General features: G+C 41.5%; 1 protein-coding gene across 3 annotated transcripts in view; it reads left to right on the forward strand.

The window, feature by feature from the left end:
* The window catches only part of DENND1A (DENN domain containing 1A), a 742523-nt gene that overhangs the window by 513663 nt on the left and 207777 nt on the right, over positions 1-21083 (forward strand). For all 3 annotated transcript variants that reach the window (XM_088466860.1, XM_088466851.1, XM_088466868.1), the window contains exon 13: positions 5481-5606. In XM_088466860.1, coding sequence (XP_088322986.1) covers positions 5481-5606 — 126 coding nt within the window. The remainder of the gene's footprint in view (positions 1-5480; positions 5607-21083) is intronic.

Raw genomic sequence — 21083 nt, forward strand, 5'->3', positions numbered from 1 at the left:
TTTGCGACATAAAAGTGCACGATTACTGAGCGATTGCATGATTACAATGTCGTAATCGTGTAAAAGCTCAGTATTATCGGCATGTGGATGTGCGCCTTAAAGGCCCACATTCACAGGACGATTATTTACACGATTTGGCCGTTTCCGATCAATTGGAACGACCAATCGTGTAAAAAAGTGACGTGTGTGGGGAAGATGCCGATGCGCGCCCCCACCGTCGTACATCGCCGCTGATTGATTGAACCTGCAGAAAGATATTGACCTATCTTTAGACGATTTGATACATATCTTTTCATTTGTGTGCATTATGAACAATGCAATGGATGATATGTTGTCACTTTTCCTCCCACTATTTAAATTCCAGCATCGTGAGTTTGATTGCTACAAACTATATATATTGTTTACGATCTGCAGTCGTTTATGACCCATCTATATCATTTGGTCATTTGTACAATCGTTCCGTGTGTGGGCACAGTATCGTTTGACCGGTAGAAGAGTTCAGGAATTCAAGGAAAATCGCAAATGAGAATGGATCGTTTGCAAATCGCACCAGTTCACATTAAACCAGTGGTTCTCAAAGTAGGTCCTCAGAACTCCACACAGGTCACGTTTTCCAAGTCACCCAGCAGGTGCACAGGTGTATTCATTACTACTGACACATTTTAAAAGATCCACAGGTGGAAATAATTATTTCACTTGTGATTCTGTGAGGAGACCTGGAAAACATGCACTGTTTGGGGTCCTGAGGACCGAGTTTGAGAACCTGTGCATTAGATGATATGGGATGTAGTCTAAATCATGGCTATCGGAATGCCGGCGCCGGAATCCCGACACCAGTCATAATTCCGGTGCCAACATCGCGACCGCTGACATCCAGATGGTAAATAGTGGGGTTAGGAGGAGGGTTAGGCACTAGGGGGGAGGTTAGGGTTAGGCTGTGAGGGGGAGTTAGGCTCCGGCAGCAGGGAGGCAGGGTTAGTTTTAGTGGTAGCAGTAGGGTTATGATATTTACTGACAGGTGTCGGTATCCTAACCCTGTCTGGATTCTCACCGCCGGGATCCCAAGCTCCGCATCCCGTACCTAACCAGATGAGATATCGTCCAATATATAGTTTTGAGGTGAATTGAAACGCTATATGGGAAACATGGTCTAGGGTGTACATGTGATTGCGCGTTCCAGCAGGTCACATGTTATCATGTGATTGGCCATGCTGCACGGCCAATCATACGATATCACATGCATGGTTGTGTAGTTTAATGCAGGCCGAAACATTTGCATGGTCCAGGGCGAAGGGTAATTGCCCCGACCATCGGCAAGATTATAAATCATTTAGTGTGTGCCCAGCCTATCTGTCTCCAAGGTTGATACATCTCCCTCTTAATACCTTAACATACAAGCACCCACTCCAAACTTCACTCTACGGTGAGAATATATAAACTCCACACACACAGGTCGCTGGTTAGGAATTAAACTCATGACCCCAGCCCTATGAGGCAGACACGCTAACCACTGTGCTGCCATGTGTGTGTTACATATTACAGAGATATACCTATCTCTTAATGCTAAATCAAAACGTGAAATGTAATTCAGAAACTGTTGGATTTGTGAATCTTTCCATTACTTCCTTGCAGATGAAATCCAATTTATTTGGAGGCTGCTGCATGTAAGAAATAGTGACACGACGAGAGTGCTTTTATCTGTTGAGATACACACACTTTAATTTGTAGATTACTAACTACAGACTTGTTTTTTATTTATTTTTTTAAATAAGTCCCTTCTTCGGCAGGGAAAATATGTGAAGGTTTTGACTCTACTCTAATTTTTATTTTCCTTTTAAGTGATACCTCCAGAATATTTTGAATGGAAATAGATCCAAATTGCTTCAGCGACTTAACTTAATTATGGCCGGACAGTGAATTAACTGACAAAATATCCTGCATTATACTAATGGTGTGAATCTCAATGGTGGCATGAATTTTCTCAAAGGTTCCATGCACATTCTTGCTTAATTAAAATAACCTTCAGTGATATTTACGTGGGGCTTGCAATAAGACTTACACTACATATGAGTTTGATCCATTCGTGTGCTGGTGTGACCTCACTTAGCAGTAAGTGTTTCTGACTTAAGCCGACTTCAAGGAAATTGTGCTAAAATGACATTTCTATTTTGAACAGAATGATTTTAGATGAATGAGCTCTTCTAAAGTCTGATCATTAGGCAAAGATGGCAGCTTTAATGAGTTATTTTTCAGCGAGCCCTTCTATTGACAGGTTATTTTTACATATGTGTTCATATACACATCTGTACTATATAAGATTTATGTTTTATTTCATATCATTTTGTTTATAGCTAAAAGTCAATATAATACACACACTTAACCAGGCGCTGAGAGACCCAAGTATGTGAATTATCCGTTGTTGTGGCCTCATTTGACCACTAGAGGCATTGTTCCATTTCAATGAATTGGTAACCCAATAAGACATACTGTATTTTCATCATTATTTTTGTTTTAGTCATATACAGTAGCAGCATTCCATTTAATAAAAAAAATATGTATATAGCCATGTAAGAGGTGTACTAAAAGGGGGACGAGGGTGGGAATTCAAGACAAAAATACAAGGTCTACAGTTGAAACCAGAATGCATTGTATCTTGCAGTTGGTAAATGTGGCTCAAAATGTTTCCTGTTGTAGTACTTTTATGAATTTTACTTGAACAATCACTTATGCGAAGGATTTTATTTTGTAGCAATTTGTACACATGCACACGCTAGCCCAATTATGATACATATTTGGGTAAAATTATTTTGGGAATTTGGATGAACATTTGAGATTTTGGATATGATTCCTTGTGATTGCTCAGTCTTTAAACACACCACAGCAATGCAATCATTTACACAAAATAGTTGGCCTAAATGACCAGACTAGGCCAGGTGTACACATCAGAGGGACGTTGAAAAGACGCAATGGTGGTTCCAATTTCCCTTTACCCCAGAACACACGATATAGAGTGTGCACTCTATGCAGTCCTGCAAACGCTGGCATGATATATTTTATGAGAAGATTGTATCCAATTAATATTTTCGCCTGAACACACTGTGCAATCATCGTGTAGATCACTGGCAGTTCAGGTGACGTCTGACGTATTCAGAGGTAAGATTGGGGCAATATACTGTATGTGGTCATCTGGTTGAGCATACACACTGCGCGATGTGCACCACATCGCTGACGACATCTTCCCATGGCTTGAGACACAGATGAGAAGATGCGATGAACGACGCACGTGAACACGTAATAGAGCGTACACACTATGCAATTTTCCTCAATTGCCAATTTGCCTCAAAACGACATATCGTCAAATATATCGCCTAATGTGTACCCGGCTTTTGGTAATCACCTAAATGTACTATTTCTTGTGTCATGTGCGTTATTTTAGAATGTTCTTGAGCCATGCAGATGGCGATAATTGTTTGCTCACCGTAACTGTGATCATCAACAAAAGTTAAAATGTTTGTATATGAGGACAGCTTAAAGGAGACTCCATTTAAAATGAAGTTAGATGATCAGTGACAGCCATATCTTACCTACTATATCCTGGTTCCCCCTCATCTGGTGCTTCCAGCAATACCTCTAAAGGTGCGTACACACTAGACGATTAGCTCCATGAGCAATATCGTCTAGTGTCTCCCCAGCAGGGCTGTGCTCAATGTCGTCAACGACATTGAGCACACACACTCAATGATATGAACGATATCGCTCAGTGCCGGGCACCCTCCCTCATCCCCAAACATGCAACAACCTGACAATATAGTCAGGTTGGCCTGCATTTTACGGCGATGAATGACGATGACCAACGACCTGCGGGAGCGCGCATCGTTGGTCGTTCCTCGTTATCGTTTTAGCGTACACACTGGCCGATATAGTGAAGGAGAACTATATTGTTATCGTTCAGTTGTTTAAAATATCGGCAAGTGTGTACGCACCTTAACAGTGCCAGGGATAGAGAGTCTCTCTCCTGCCTGGCGCAAAGCTTTTCTCAACTTGATGCTCAATTTTCAAGTCTTTGGCAAGGCACCAGAGTTTTGTCAAAGGCCAGCCAATCGCAAAAGAGAGCAACTTTATTGCTCGACCTATAGAAACATCTCCGTACCTGTGAGGTCAAGGGAGACAGATAAATATGATTTGCTTATTTTATAGCCCTATTCTATCCCCACCACCAACTACATTTTTTTGTTATTGTTTTAGACTAACTCCTTTTGCCAGTTGTTATATGTGAGAATAGACAGCTTTGTCCTAAAGTAACATAGTAATATAGAATTGAATTGTATTTTTTCAGCAGAAGAGAGAGCTTAGATTTATAGATTAAATTTATAATGTTCTACTTTAGAACTAAAAAGTGCCAATAAACCACCAAAAATTGGTTTGGTATATGACATCCAGCTCGGCGACAGAAGTTGTATTTTTTATTTTGTTTTTGTAGTTAACCTGACTAATGGTGCGTACACACTGGGCGATTAAAGTGGACGACTGAACGATAACGATATCGTTATCGTTCAGTCGTCCACTTTATCGTCCATTTTTAACACAAAAAAGATGAACGATGACGACGATGCGCGTTCCCGCGGGTCGTTCGTCATCCTCGTTCATCGGGCTGACATGCAGGCCAACCTGACGACCTCGTCAGGTTGCTGCATGTCAGGGAATGGGTGAGAGAGCCCGGCGCTGAACGATATCGCTAATGATATTGTTCAGCGGCTGTGCTCAATGTCATGAACGACATTGAGCACAGCCTGCCGGGGACACACTAGACGATATCGCTCAGGGAGCATATCGTCTAGTGTGTATGCAACTTAAGTTTGTGCTTTACATGATGTAGAGCAGATGATGTTGCGAATCTTCAGGGGTCTGTTACATTATCTGAACCTCTCATGACCCAGATTAGTTTGTCTGCTGAGTTCTGAGTGACAGTAGTTCCCAGATACGGTAATATGCTGGCAGGCTGACAAATCTTTAAAATACCATCTTTTAATACTTATTTGTTTCTGCAATGTTGGAGGACTTTCATTCAGTGTTCTCGAGTCCAACTGAGGAAAGACGATCACAGTAGTGTACAGTATGAATACTGAAATTCAAGTTGGCTAAGAATAAGGTGTACAAATATTCATTTTGCATATTTATACTTTTTCAATTAATTAGGAGGAAGCATTTTTTTATCTGTTAAAACTAGACTTCCTGCTTAAGGCCTGCAAGGAAGCCTTCAAAGCCCAAATATTTCATAACACTGGATCGAAACTTCCAATTTACAAAAAAAAAAAAAAAAACTGAAATACAATTTTAGGTTTCTTGAACATTTTGTTCTTCAGTCCAATGATAGTATTTTACTTGATCCCATGGAAGTACACTGTTTTAAGTAACACATTGGTTTATTGTTGTTGTTAATATTTATTTTGTACACATTTATATTTTGTTTGGTTTTTCAGGTGTCTGCTTTAAAGAACAGACTGAGAAAGGTGTCCACAACGACAGGAGATGGGGTGGCCCGTGCTTTCCTGAAATCCCAGGCCTCGTTATTTGGCAGCTACCGGGGTGCACTCAAAATTGAACCAGTAAGTGTAAATATTTATATTTTTATTAAAGTTGCATATGGGTGGAGTCATGTTCGCCTTCAAAATGGAAAAATTCTGTCGCCTTGAGGACAATGCTGTCACTTTTACTAGCATTAGTCATTCTTAGAAACGATTAGAATAGCTTTAGTGGACTTGATAAGTTTTCTATCCTGAGAACACATCTCCAGTCTGTCAGAGAAGCGTTTGCAATGTTTCTTCCTGATTGCATGCCAGCTATGCAGCAGGTGTAAGCTCCTATTGCCTGCAATCGGTTGCTAGGAATCAACACATTTCCAGTGAAAAACAAAATTAAAGTTTATTTCTTTTCAGCATATTGGCTCACATATCCTCTTGTGTTTCAGTGCACGTTTCAGCTCTAGTTAAATGTGTACTTGTTGTATAAAGACCCACTGTTTGGAGGTGTAGACGATCCAGAGAAACATATTGACTTGTTGTGTCGGAACAAATACATTCAGCTCCCGTCTTGTTCCGGGTTCTCTAATCAACCAGCGGAATGCTGAGTAACGTCGATTCAGGTCTGTGTTGAAATTGTAAAAAGAGTTATTTCCAGCAGAGCCGAGGTGATGCTACTGTAGTTGCACAGATCATTAGTACAACCTCATCTGGAGTGTCCTGGACAAATAGGTATAATGTTCCAAGAGATAAAATTTGTAACATCAGGGAGGAAGAGAGCATAGAACATAGCACATACTGGGCCTGATACATCAGCAATCGCAAATGCAACTACGTACGCAGATCGAGCGATTATTAGCCGTTGCGAATGCGTATAAGTCGCACTGCGCTGCGATCGCACTGTGTGCGAAGAGACTTGCAGTGTCTGTGGCGGGTCAGACCTGGTGTAAGTGCTGCGTGACTTGCCGATGTACGACGATGGTACCGATGTTTACGCAGGTAAGCGATGTCGTATGCGTCTGAGAAGGCAGCAGTGGGCGTCTTTATGTCGACTGTGCATTAGAATATTTGCGTTGCTGCGTTACGTGCAAAAACGCATTACCAATTGCTGCTAAATCAGGCGAACTGATATATATATATATATATATATATATATATATATATATTTTGCAGAATTATTTAATTTAGGTTTGTATGTACTTGGCACTAACCTTTAAAAATAAAAGCACATCGAGTCCCTTGACCTATAGTTGCCTCTTACATATAACAAAGGTGCTGTCCCATTTCACGTCAGAGCTTTGTGCTGCTACGTGTACAAATCATTTATACCCTTTGTAATTATATTGCGCCCAATACCTTTCCTGCCAGTGGCTTGATGAATTTCATTGGCACAAATAGGGATCTATCTCTAGAAGACATTCAGCTATTATCCTTAAGATCACTGTATACTTTTACTATGACATTTACAAAGAGACAGGCAGATTTGGGTTTGGAACACTGAAGTTCAGAGGTTCCCAAACGCGATTCTCAAGGCCCCCTAACGGTCCAGGTTTTAAGGATAACCATGCTTAAGCACAGGTGACGTAATTAGCACCATCTGTGCTCAACCATTTATATCCGTAAAACCTGGACCGTTAGGGTGCCTTGAGGACTGAGGGCCTGATTCAGCTTTGGAAATAGAGTGAGAAAGAGCACGTAACTGTGAACCAAGACAAACCATGTTGCAATGCAAGGGGTGCAAATACATGCATTTTATTTTGCATGTGGGGTAAATACTGGCAGCTTTTGCATGTAGCCCACAATACTGCACAGCTTTATTCTTACACTGCAATGTAGATATCAGTTTGGACATACTCCTCCCAAATCTACATCTCTCTGCGCATTTTACATCTGTTCATCCCAGACGCCCAGAGGCAAGTTATAATTTGGTGCCCCCCCTGTCACAGCCTCTGACACTGTAATGTACTAATTTGCGTGGAGACAGACTATAGATAGAAGAAGGCAGCAGCTGATGGTCCTACATGGAGCTCCTAGTGTATGGTGGTTTCTCAGATGCCAGGAAAGGGTTCCATGTATTGGGCAGCCATGACGGTTCACTCCGGGTACATAGTTAAAGCCATAAGTGTGGTGAATATGTTGTGGATAATGGAAGAGGTGCCCCCCCCCCCCAGAGCTGGAGCCCGGCGGCAGGCGCCTCCATTGTCTCCCATAGTTCTGCCCCTGCATCTGCCCCACCTGCAGTGCAGCATGGTTTTACCAAGATGATCAGTTACGTGCTCTATCTTACTCCATTCCCAAAGCTGAATCGGGCCCTGAGTTTGGGAACCTGCTGAAGCTGTCTGGTTTACATTTTGCAGAGAAATAAAATACGGGTAAATTCTTTAATCTTTTTCGCTGGAAGAAAAAAATCTTCTAGATATGAGTGATCTGGCTTTTTACTAGAAATGTATTTTGATACACTATGAATTCTCGTACAGTATATGTTTTATAAAGATCTGCATTGTGAATGAAACAAGGAAAAAGTTATTTACAAGTATTCTAGATGGCTCACAATGGGGGCAATGTTCCATTGGAGTCTATTCTAGGTCATAGTAAATTTATCTTGTTGATTGATCACCATGGCAGTTGCTATTCATATTAATAAGTGTGCAGAGAAACATTATTCTGTGGGGCTGACACACATTTCTACTGAATATTTATAGGGAAACAAAAATATCCAGTTGTTTGGTGTGTTGTCACTTTAAGAGCCCATATGTTTGATCCTTCAATGCTGATCAGGTACATAGAGAGTCCGATGTCAGTGAGTGGCGGCTGCTGAGTAGGGACATGTTGTATTCCATACAGTGGTTTGTGTAATCTCCCAATGACATTGATTTCTAGATTTACAAGCCAAAGAGTGTGTTAGACTGACTAACACAGCTAAGACGGAGCAGAACCCAGCCAACAAGAGAAAATCAGGCTCTGCCACCCCAAGTTCATTTATATTCCTGAAAACAGGTGGTTGGCATGTACAAGATGTGATTGCAGATCTGTTGCCAAAATGTTTTTAGCATCAGAGTACAGCTGGTGGACACTATGCGAAGGCAAGGGACCCTGGCATAGATTAGTGCCAAGGGTCTCACTTCAGCAGTAGACTAGACGAACATTCCAAGGGAAACTTAGCTCAGTGCTGACTGGATTAAAATACTCACCACTGCTCCAAGTATGCTTTAAGCATCTTGTTGATGGACGTCACACGGAAGATACCTCATTGGTTTCTTATACATGTAGCTCCCTGCCGTAATCATTGCACACGGGTTCCCGACTATAGATAGACAGTAATTAGTTAGACAATGTCTAGATATACACCAGAAGTTAGACAGTGAATAGTTAGGGTCAAAAGTTCGACAAGGACAAAAGTTAGACACACTAAAGGTCGACATGTACAAAAGGTCTACAAGGGTCAAAAGTTCTACATGACAATGGTCGACACATTTTTCTTTTAGGGATAGTCACTTACTGGATGGTTAGGGTTAGGCACTTACCCCCATGGTTAGGGTTAGGCACCAGGAGGGAGGGTTAGTGTTAGGCACCAAGGGGAGGGTTAGGGTGAAGATTAGGGTTAAAAAAAAAAAAATTGTTGACCATTTCCGTGTCGAACTTTTGACCCTGTCGACCTTTTGTACCTGTCAACCTTTTTACATGTCTAATTTTAGTGTGTCTGACTTTTGTCCCTATCAAACTTTTGTCCCTGTCTAACTATGGACTGTCTAACATCTGGTGTCTATCTAGACATTGTCTAACTAATTACTGTCTATCTCTTATACCACACCTGAGCCTGCCCTCGGGCAGGTCTACATATTAATAAGTTACAGAATCGGTTACTGGTTCATGAAGTTTCTGCTAGGGGTATTTCTCATGCCACTGTAATAAAACAAAAACACACACATACTTGAATTTGCCTAATACAATAATGCAATTTATTACAGATTTTATAAAAAAAAAAAATGTGAATGATCTTTTAATTGTACATAGCACAAAAACCCTATAATATTCATTTATATTCTGTTAGAATGGATAAATCCACATCAGTGTATTTTCCCTTGGTGCCCAGTTGTTACCGGATTGATAGTTTCTAGTGTTCATTCTAGTACCCTGCACCTGTCACAACCGTGCAGTTTCTCTTTCCTGCCTGGTGTGTTGCTCTCCACTCTGGTGCTTCACCGATTCAACAAACTGCTGAGATACAGACCAGAGTGTGCTAGAAGCACCAGAGCAGAGAGTGGATAGAGGAACTGCACGGGTTGTGACAGGTGCAGGGTGCTAGAATGAACTAGTTTCATAGCACTGCTCTGCAGCCATTACTTGTATTTATGTATTCAGAAAAATATAGGCATTGTATTCTGAGCTCTGCACATTACATTCCAGTTACGTGGGAGGAATTTCTATTTTAAGTGATGTGCCAGCGGACATTACCGCAGTGTCTGGCTGGGCACATTAGCTAATAATACAGTGGGCAATCTTTGCATGTTCTTTTTCATTTTTATGGGGTGCAGGGAAAAATGAGACAAGATATTGGTCACAAAGTTGCCTTTGCCCAACCGCCCTGGCGTCACTCTGACCTCATCTCTCAGAGGTGAATTAGCCTCCGAGTATGTTTATTTAGCTATATTATAGGCTGAGAACTATCTGTCATCTGCCAATAAACAACTGCAAGGCTGTTCTGGTAAATGAAAAAGTTTATCATATATGACTTTATCAATACCTGTGTTTATAATGGTGTTACTTTCTCAGGGATTTCGAACCATATTACATATAGAATCTAGCATCAACACAATTACTTATAATAAAATAAATTGGAATTACATAACTTTTGTACTATATGATCTTAATTTGTGGTATTTCTTAGAAGAACCTCATACGTGTCAGGCAACCACTATTTTTCATGATCTGTTAATGATCAACTGCAGAACTTTAGGAAGAATAAAGCTGTCATTTTCTGCTTAGGATTTTTGGATCTCAACTAAAAGCTACTTATAGTCAGAGGAAACAACTTCACAGAATGACATTTACACAGACAGATGGATAAGTACATGTAACCGGACAGGTAGGCAGATGAGATAGCCATGTGCAGACAGACAGATGCCTTGTCAGAGATTTAGAAAGACAAATTCAGCAATGACGGTGTTAGACAGGTCTACACATTGATAAACTAGAACAGACAGTCATGACTTTACCATTACTTCATATGTAACTGAAATAAAATTAAACTAGACATGTACCACACCCCTTACGATGTCATAGTAGAACTCTAGAGACAATTATTGTTTATTAATTAATGTATTTATTTAAGTCATACCCTGCTCTCCAACTGGCAGATATGGGGGGGGTTCCAATTCTAGGATCTTTGCAACTCAGAAGAAGACTATTGCTGGTAACAGTCACTCTGCCCTTTAGAACGTCATAGGCCAGCAGCTCTAGTAGCAGGAAGTAAACCTGCAATTACATACAATGAAGGTTGTGATTTCACCTAGTAAGTGAGATTTTGGAAAAAAAAAATCTCTGATTAACCAGATCTGGTCTGACATTCAGTAACCACTCTTCCCCCATTACCCCACCCCTTCCCCTGCAAAATATCAGATTTTATTTTTCCAGTTTTAGTTCCACCTCAGGAGTACCGTAAAACAGACAGTTTTCCTTGTGTTGAAGCTACATACATGGACACACACATGTTGGAAGACAAATGAACATAAACTTATTTTTAGAATACTCAGCTACTCAAGCACCTCACTACAACCTAACCTTACAGTTATACACTGTTACACTGATGTGTTACTATATCTATGAGTAAGTTCCGTTTAGTTCCTTTTATAGTGAACAAGTGTATACATCTTTATAGTAACCCTAAAGGGACACCATTCACAAAGAAATGTATAGAAGAGAGTCTGACATCCCAAAATGGTAATACTCATACAAACGTGGTTTCACGTGGGCCGGATATGGCCGTTAATTCTTCTTTCGTGGTTCACAGCCTCCCTTGATGCTACATGGATGATATAATGTTATATAAATATATAATGTTTTGACTGGTATTCAGCCCAGGAACAGATAGTTGGATATTGGGTGACATCATTTTGAGCAGTATTCAGCCATTGAGCACATAGTTAAAGCAGAAATGTGTCTCTCTCTATGGAAATACTTTGACAGCAATGCATTAACGAATAGAAACAATGATGAATACAACTAATGACTCATTAGAAACGGAAAACAGATAGGATGACCACCGGCTTTGTCACTATTGCTGCTGCTTATAGTGACTTCAACATAAAAGATATTCTGATAGTTTGTAACTATAAAAATATTTTTTCTTATCAACCTGGTAATTAGTTTAGATACAAGTAAGACTTTTAGATAATACAGAAGGGCATGTTTGCAATTATTGCGAATGGTCTACAGATGAAATGTACATACATGTGTAGCAGCAAAATGAATAAATGTTAATTGTTTAGCTTTTTCAAAGGTATTATTCAAAGAAACAAAGAAAGGCGACCCAACACATCCTGGTTATAATTAGCTGCCTTGTCCTCATGTTCTTGCCAAGACTGCCACCTTGTGGTTAATAAAAGAATGTTCACTCTTTCAACTGATGAAGTCTTACAGCACCTGTCTTTTACATGTTTAATTACAGTACCACTGTCTTTTATAACTGAGTTTAGTTTTAAAATCCCAGTTCACATACATGCACAGCTGCTAGCTGTCCTAAATATACAGGACCAGTCCTAGGCTTAGAGATTTCATATACCAACCAAGATTTTTTTTTTCTTCGTTGATTTGCCCACTCCCATTTGGTCTAGGTGTGTTTCTTTAGGTATAGTTTTACATCTTCTGGCCAGATTATGTTCAAAATATTAAACATATATAAACTTGTGCTATTACCCCTAAAATGCTTATATTGATCAAATAAACCCTACATAAATAAACCTATATATATATATCTTTATTGTAAAGATATATATGTGATAATAGACAATGGGAATGTGAAGCCATATCACATATAATGGACTCAATCACTCACAGCGAGCAGTGTCTCTGGTACTAGATTGTATTGGTTGTTAGCAGGTATTACATTGCATGCAGTAGGATGGAATTGAGCTGAAACCCACTATTGCCTAATATTTAGTACTTAATGGGAAGAATTCGGACATTATTTGGACGGCGATAATTAATGGGCACTTGACAGATTCTTTTGGGTGCCCATTATTTATTGCTCTTGTCGTGCCCAAAAGTACCGGGTTTAGCCGCGTACAGAGTTCTGCCCAGGAGGCTGCAAGCAGAAATGTCGGTGTTTGTGCCAGAATGGAGCAACAATTGATTTTCTACGTTGGGTGCCTATTTGTTAAGGCGCCCGAAACAAGAATTTAATATTTAATTCCCCCCCATTCACTGTGTTCAAAATTGTATGGGTTGGGTAGAATTATCAGGATAGACCAGTGGTCCATACTTAGGGGCCCCTTCCAATTTAGTACAAAGTGTCAGCATTTAAGTTTTATTATCCTATTTTTATTTGTCATTATTTTATACATTTATTATTATTATTTTTTTACCTTTTATGTGTTGACTCTCATTTCTCACACTTATGTATTGGAGAGAAAGGGATGTTTTATTGATTTGTATGATCTGTATCTACCTTCTAAACTCTTCATGTCATTATTTCCATTCAATGCACATATCGGTCGCTTCTTCCAACTTCCTCGAGTAGCTGCCTTTTTTTCGTCCCCCTGGACTTGGGTCAAAATTCCCTGATAACTTTGCTTCTTGGCTCCTAATCTTCAAATGGACTCTCAAGACGCCTTTCTTCCTCAAAGCTTTCCAGCGCTTATCCTAACCCACTACTCCATGTTCCTTCCTTACAATCCAGCCCATCTGTGTCACCCTGTTTGTCTGCCCCCTCCCCTTTAGAATGTAAGCTCTCACGCTCTCACGAGCAGGGCCCTCTTACCTCATGTGCTTCTCCTTCCCTTACTTCTATTTTAATTTACAACAGCACCTAACACTTGGTTGCTGACACCATGCTGCTTATTAAGTGTTATGCTGCAATGTTTATAAATGATGTATTTGTCCTGTATTGTTTGTACTGTTAAAAACTATTTTCTGTGTGCTCATTTGTTTATGTACTATGGCTGATATGATATATCTGAAAGATATATCGGACATCTGCTGGTGTGTACGGATGAAACGCCGATCACCTGTACACATGCTAAAGGGCAATTTAAATGCCCGCACGGTTGAACTGTCAAGCCCGGGCACGTCGGGCAGACGAGTGGTAAATGTGTATACTTACCTATACTTATACTTTGGCCGACCCTTCGACCTAGTGTGTATAATCAGCTTTACACATAGCCCAGCCCTGAGGCTACAGTTTCCTCTTACAAAAAAAGGTAAGCATAATATTATTGCTGTTTATCTCTCTTAGGGGCCTATTCATCATCATTTAATTTCTACAAAAGCAGGTGAAAATGAACATTTTCACCTGCAATTGTAGAAGTTAAGTTATCGGGCCATTCATCAAGAAGGTAAAGCAGGCCCGCTGTCCCCATACACTAGTATGGGGATAGAATTCTACAAGCTCCGAAAATACAATATTTTCAGAGCTTGATTGCGGGAGCATTCGCCATCTTCAGATGGCGGGTGCTTCCACTCCATGATCGCAACCCCATCTTTCGGATCCCTCCGCCCCTGTCCGGCTCCTTCTGCTGGACGTCGGGGCACTAGTGTCACTGCTCCAGAAGGAGCCAGCTTTGGGGAGACAGCTGATTTTTGGATCAGCTGTCTCCACATCGGAGCAATGATGAGTTGCTCCGGCGCTCGCATCGAGTTAGCATGTTAATTATCGGGGTCCCCAATAATTAACCCCATGAATAGACCCCCTTAATCAAGTAAAGGTATCTGTGGGAATGCAGTTATGGGGCTAGTTTTCTATGAGGACAGCATTACGTGGCTATCTGAACAAAAGGCATTAGCTTGCTGCTCTATGGGGGAAGCCTGATTGGAGAATTGTCAGAAAAACCCTCCGTGGTGGGCAGGACCTCCTTCCGATGTATGGTGCAATTATATTGCTTTGCACATGCGCAGTCTGAACCCAGAAATAGTGATAGCATTAGCTTTCATTTTACTTTTTACTCATTGCTGAGATGGGTTCTTATCAGAGCCCATGTCCTGGGGAATGGCCCATGGTCAATGGCCCATAACATTACAAATTGCAGCTATATGAATTGATAATTTTCACGGACACACTGCATATTATTATTATTTTTTAATAGACCCTTTAATTATTAAGCATTCAGAGTCCATGAAAACTGGTGAAGGGTTGCCGACTTTTACGATCTCCTTTCCGGGAGATGCCCAGAGAGGAGAGACAGCCGGACACTTCAGTGGGTGGGGACTGGTTCCTATGTCATCAGGCCCCACCCCCATCACAGCAAACTGTCACAAATCATGGGGCCGCAACGAGTGGGCTGGGTTAAATGACGCGTTTTCATGTAATTTAGCCCCGCCCTCTCCATACGGAACCGCGATTCCCCCGCAGTTATGCCTCAATTCCCGCCATTTATCTCCTCATCCTGTCCACTTTACTAGAAATTGGATGGAATGCAGGAGTTACAGATACTCTTCCGGGGTGCCGGGGAGTTACCTGAAAATTCGGAACTGGTGTTGTAATGCAGTATTGACCTCCCAAGGAATTCAACGAAGTGCATCATACCAGTCATCTATTCATCTGCCTATACACAATGGACCTCATTCAGACCCGGTCGCAAGCGCTGCGCGCTCGCAACCGGGTCAATGTTTTGGTCCTGCGCTCGCGCAGCGGGCGCACTGCGCGTGCACAAGCTCCGGAGCGAGAGAGAAACTCTATCGCTCCGGAGCTCACTACAAAAGGGCCGGCTGTCGATGTTGATCGACAGCTCGGCCCGTTTTATAGGCGGGGTGGTTTCACAACGGACGCGTTCCTTAAGGAACGCCTACCGTTTTGTGGGCGGCCACACTGACATCAGCAGTGATGTCAGTGGGGAGCTTCCTGCTCCATCAGAGCAGGAAGTTCCCTGGGGCTTGCGGCTGCCGAGACCCAACCCTTAGGGTCTCTTCGCAAGCCCCGATGGTCGCGATGGTCTTGACTATCGTGACCATCACCCTGGTCGGTCGCTAAGCTGTGGGTGGTAACCCACAGCTTAGCTAGCGACCAGGAGGCTGCACTTAAAAATAGAAGGGGCCGCCCTCATTCAGAACAAGTGCTCGCTTCTTGCGAGCGCCTCTGAATGAGGGCCAATGTTTTGTAGAATATCTATTGTTTCCTTCATTTATTTTTTCACTACTCTCAGCTCCTCCAAAACTAAAATAACTTTCTACTAAAGCATAAAAATACTGTTAATCTCTGTTGATTGATCCAACATACTGTAAATTATACTGGATATTTCAAATATTAGCAAAATTGAGATTGTAATTGAACTGCATAGCTATGCAGCGAGTGGTGGTTAGGTGTAAATCACAGACTTAATCTAATCAGAAAGATCATTAATGTATTTCACATGCCAGTCAAATCACTGTGTATATTTAATAGATGCTCTACTTATTATGGCTTTGATTGATTTGTTAGTAAAATATAACAAATGCAAAGGAATAAGTGTAAAGAAATTGCATGGCTGGGCAATAAATCTTATAAAGTGAATCTAAATTAAATCAAAGCTAAATGGCTGCTGGAAGTAGTAAAGTTAACACTAAATTGGAACGAACTTTTTAGACTTAAAATACAACCTCACAAAAAAAAACAAGCAAAGCATTTGCAAAATGATATAAAAATCTGTGAAGGACAGGTATGCGGAGCATTATAAATATAAATAATTTATAAACAGTGGAAAGATCACATTCATATTCTGAATTATGGGAATGTTGGAAATCTTGAGACAAATGACAAGATATTAAAAAGCATCACGTATCTTATAGTAAAACAAATATCCATGCTCTTAATGACTGCAAGGAAAGCCCATTTGTTCTCATTTGGGATGTAGGCAGTCATATAGTATGATTGCTAGCAACGCAGAGGTAGAAAGTGAAACTAATGAGCTGTGGCTTTTAGGAGGAGGAGAAGGTTTTGCCGTGTAAAGCTGTTACATAGGATCACTTTCACCTGCCTTCTGGGGAAGTAACAATCAAATACCAGGTACAGTGCATCCGGAAAGTATTCTCAGCGCTTCCCTTTTTCCACATTTTGTTATGTTACAGCCTCATTCTAAAATGGAATAAATTCACTTTTGTCCACAAAATTCTACACACAATACCCCATAATGACAACGTGTAAAAAGGTTTTTGGAGATTCTTGCAAATTTAATTAAAAAAACAAACAAACTAGGAAATCACATGTACATAAGTATTCACAGCCTTTGCTCAATACTTTGTTGATGCACCTTTGGCAGCAATTACAGCCTCAAGTCTTTTTGAATATGATGCCACAAGCTTGGCACACCTATCTTTGGGCAGTTTCGCCCATTCCTCTTTGCAGCACCTCTCAAGCTCCATCAGGTTGTATGGGAAGCGTCGGTGCACAGCCATTTTCAGATCTCTGCAGAGATGTTCCATCGGATTCAAGTCTGGGCTCTGGCTGGGCCACTCAAGGACTTTCACAGAGTTGTCCTGAAGCCACTCCTTTGATATCTTGGCTGTGTGCTTAGGGTCGTTGTCCTGCTGAAAGATGAACCGTCGCCCCAGTCTGAGGTCAAGAGCGCTCTGGAGCAGGTTTTCATCCAGGATGTCTCTGTACATTGTGCATTCATCTTTCCCTCTATCCTGACTAGTCTCCCAGTTTCTGTCGCTGAAAAACATCCCCACAGCATGATGCTGCCACCACTATGCTTCACTGTAGGGATGGTATTGGCCTGGTGATGAGTGGTGCCTGGTTTCCTCCAAACATAAAGCCTGGCATTGATGCCAAAGAGTTCAATCTTTGTCTCATCAGACCAGAAAATTTTGTTTCTCATGGCCTGAGAGTCCTTCAGGTGCATTTTGGCAAACTCCAGGCAGGCTGCCATGTGCTTTTTACTAAGACGTGGCTTCCATCTGGCCACTCTACCATACAGGCCTGATTGGTGGATTGCTGCAGAGATGGTTGTCCTTCTGGAAGGTTCTCCTCTCTCCACAGAGGAATGCTGTAGCTCTGGTTCTTGGTCACCTCCCTGACTAGGGCCCTTCTCCCCCAATCGCTCAGTTTAGACGGCTGGCCAACTCTAGGAAGAGTCCTGGTGGTTCCAAACTTCTTCCATTTATGGATGATGGAGGCCACTGTGCTCATTGGGACCTTCAAAGCAGCAGATATTTTTCTATACCCTTCCCCAGATTTGTGCCTCGAGACAATCGTGTCTCTGAGGTCTACAGACAATTCCTTGGACTTCATGCGTGGTTTGTGCTCTGACATGCACTGTCAAGTGTGGGACCTTATATAGACAGGTGTATACCTTTCAAAATCATGTCCAATCAAATGTTTTTACCACAGGTGGACTCCAATTAAGCTGTAGGAACATCTCAAGGATGATCAGTGGAAACAGGATGCACCTGAGCTCAATTTTGAGCTTCATGGCAAAGGCTGTGAATACTTATGTACATGTGATCTCTTTTTTTTTTTTTTTTAAATGTGCAAAAATCTCAAAAAAACTTTACACATTGTCATTATGGGATACATGTGCCGAACCAACAGCAGATTGAAAAAGAGACATTAAATAGTAGTTGCTGCTCTATGTTGTTATTTTTATTATTACTACCAGTTATTTATGTATTTCACACCTATCTTGCAGTGCTTTACAGAGGATATTTAGCCATTCACATACACATTAGGTTTCATTTTTGTTGGGATCCGATAAACTTACCAGTATAATTTTGTATTGTGGAGGAAACTGACGCAAGCACAGGGAGAATATACAAACTCCACACCGTTAGGGCCATAGTGGATATCAAACCCACGACCTCAGGGCTGTGAGGCAGTAATGCTAACCCTTATACCATCTGTGCTGTCCGATGTTGGTTGCGTTATTGTGGGAAACTATGAAATTGGGACACTAATCTTGATTGTATTAATATAACATACAGTCACAATTTCACATACAGGTTGAGTCTCCCATATTAAAAATGCTTGGGTCCAGGGGTATTTTGTATATCGGAATATTACATATTTTGGAATATTTGCATACCATAATGAGATATCTTGGGAATAGGACCAAAATCTAAACACACAAAGCATTATGGGCCTGATTCAGACCCACTCGCGAGCGGCTGTCCGCTCGCAAGTGGGTCGATGTTATGGACTGAGCATGCGCACGACGGAGGGAGCTCCGTCGTGCGCATGCGCCAGACGCGACAAGCGAGGAAAGTCCTTCGCTCGTTGTGTCCGATCAAAGGGGGCGTGCTGTCAATGTTGATTGACAGCACGCCCCCTTTGGTGGGCGTGCCGGGGGCGTGCTGATAGAGCCAAAATCACTCTGGAGCTTGCGGTTGAAAACCTCAACCGCAGGCTCCGGCTCGCAAATTCGATGGTCGCGATGGTCTCGACCATCGCGACCATCACAATGCACGCTCGTATAGCCTGTGGGTGGTGACCCACAGCTATACGAGCGTCCAGGAGGACGCTCCATTTTCATGGAGGCCGGCCCTCATTCAGAGCGTGCGCTCTGCTCAGAGCGTACGGCTCTGAATGAGGGCCTATGTTTTATATACACCTTATACACACAGCCTGCAGGTAATTTTGTACAACACTTTCAATAATTTTGTGGCTCAAACAAAGTTTGTGTACATACATGAAATTAATTTATGTTGCATATAGACCTTCTACACAGAGCCTGAAGGTAATTTTATACAATATTTTTAATAAATTTGTGCCTTAAACAAAGTTTGTGTACATTGAACCATAAAAAAGGTTCAATTATCTCAGTCATGCTAAAAAAATTCCATATTTCATAATATTCCGTATATTTCGAAATATTTGGATATGGGAGACTCAACCTGTACAAAGGAAATTGATGAAAACTGTCTTGTTGGGCAGACTAGTGAAGTAGCTCTGTCTTTATCACCAAACATATGGTAAATATTTATTTGGATCAGATACTTATAATTTCATATGTGAATAAAACATTCACAAGTCCCAGGAAAATGCTATTTTAGGCTCTATGTACACACTGGCTGGCATTAAAATGCTGTGTTTAATATGTGTTTCTAACACAAGTTAAGCATGTTTAGATGGCTGTGAAAATAAAATCTTTGTACCACGAGGCAGCGCAGTTGAAAACTAATCACAATTGGGAGAGCATTGCAATGTTACTGTCAAGAAGATGCTACATGCACGTTTCTGCATGTGTATAGCTTGAACTAGATAATCCATACTTGCCTCCCGAAAATCGGGTGCCGCTCCCGGCCTTCCAGAAAGGCAGGCAAGCCTCCCGGGCCCCAGCGACCCTTCCCCCCCCCCCCCCTGCACTTACAGTATAATTCCCGGCAGCGGAGGGGCCAGTGTCGCGATTCGCGCTGAATCGTGTCATCACAGCCCCGCCCCCTGCCTCACAATGCCAATAATAATGGTATTGTGAAGAGGGTGGAGCCACAATGACGCGATCACGATGTCACGTCCCAAATTCGTGTCACCGTCTGGGCACGCCCCTTTTTTGTCGCAATCCGCCCCCCTGCCGATGAAGCCCGACAGCTCCCTCCCGGAAGGAGGGAGTGAAATTTCGGTATGAGATAATCATCTTCAGTTTTCTCTCAAATGTGTATATAAAACAAAAAAAAAAACCAAAAAAATTCAGATTGCACACATTTGTTGAGGTATACATAACAACAGTACATTGTGAATGCGTTTTAACATGCATAAAAAAATGAACTGTCTGTACTAATAAATACAGCATGAATTAAAGTTAGTAATCTGAAATTGTCAAGCGATTCCTCAGACTACATTGTAGAAACGTTCAGCAGTGTTACGGTTATCTTTCAGATATTGTAGTGCCCAGTACAAATGAAACATGCAGGGACTCCCTAACCCTCTGTGTCTCCAACCTTTCCCATGCCACAAACAAACATAGGATATATACATACTGTAGTTACTGACAAAGACAGACAAATACACTGAATGGAGACTGAAGACGGTAGCCAGTATACAGGAATATGGCTCTATCAGTAAATTATCTGGTGGTGGTGTATAAATAAGAACGCCAGGCTTGTTCATTCTGCTGTGGGGCAGTTGCTAAATAATGTAATGAACATATCAGTGTCAGGGCAATTAATTTCTACCTTACAGTGTGTCTCTATTACTGACTGAGTTGTACAAACTGCAGCCATTTTTGGAGAGACTATAATGCACTGAACTTGTGAAAAAAACAACAGCCACCATGGCTTCAGCATTGGAGACAAACTGATGATAATGATCACCAAGTGGTGAGCGAAGGAGAACTCTCTCAGTGAAATGCTAGACAGAATTTTAAGCTCTGAGCCCGATTGGCCAGCTGGACCACTTACCAGTGTACAACCTGATGGCAGCCCTATAACCTGCCTACATGG

Source organism: Taudactylus pleione, unplaced genomic scaffold (genome assembly GCF_031769625.1).
Source record: "Taudactylus pleione unplaced genomic scaffold, aTauple2 ptg000009l, whole genome shotgun sequence".
Classification (NCBI taxonomy): Eukaryota; Metazoa; Chordata; class Amphibia; order Anura; family Myobatrachidae; genus Taudactylus; species Taudactylus pleione.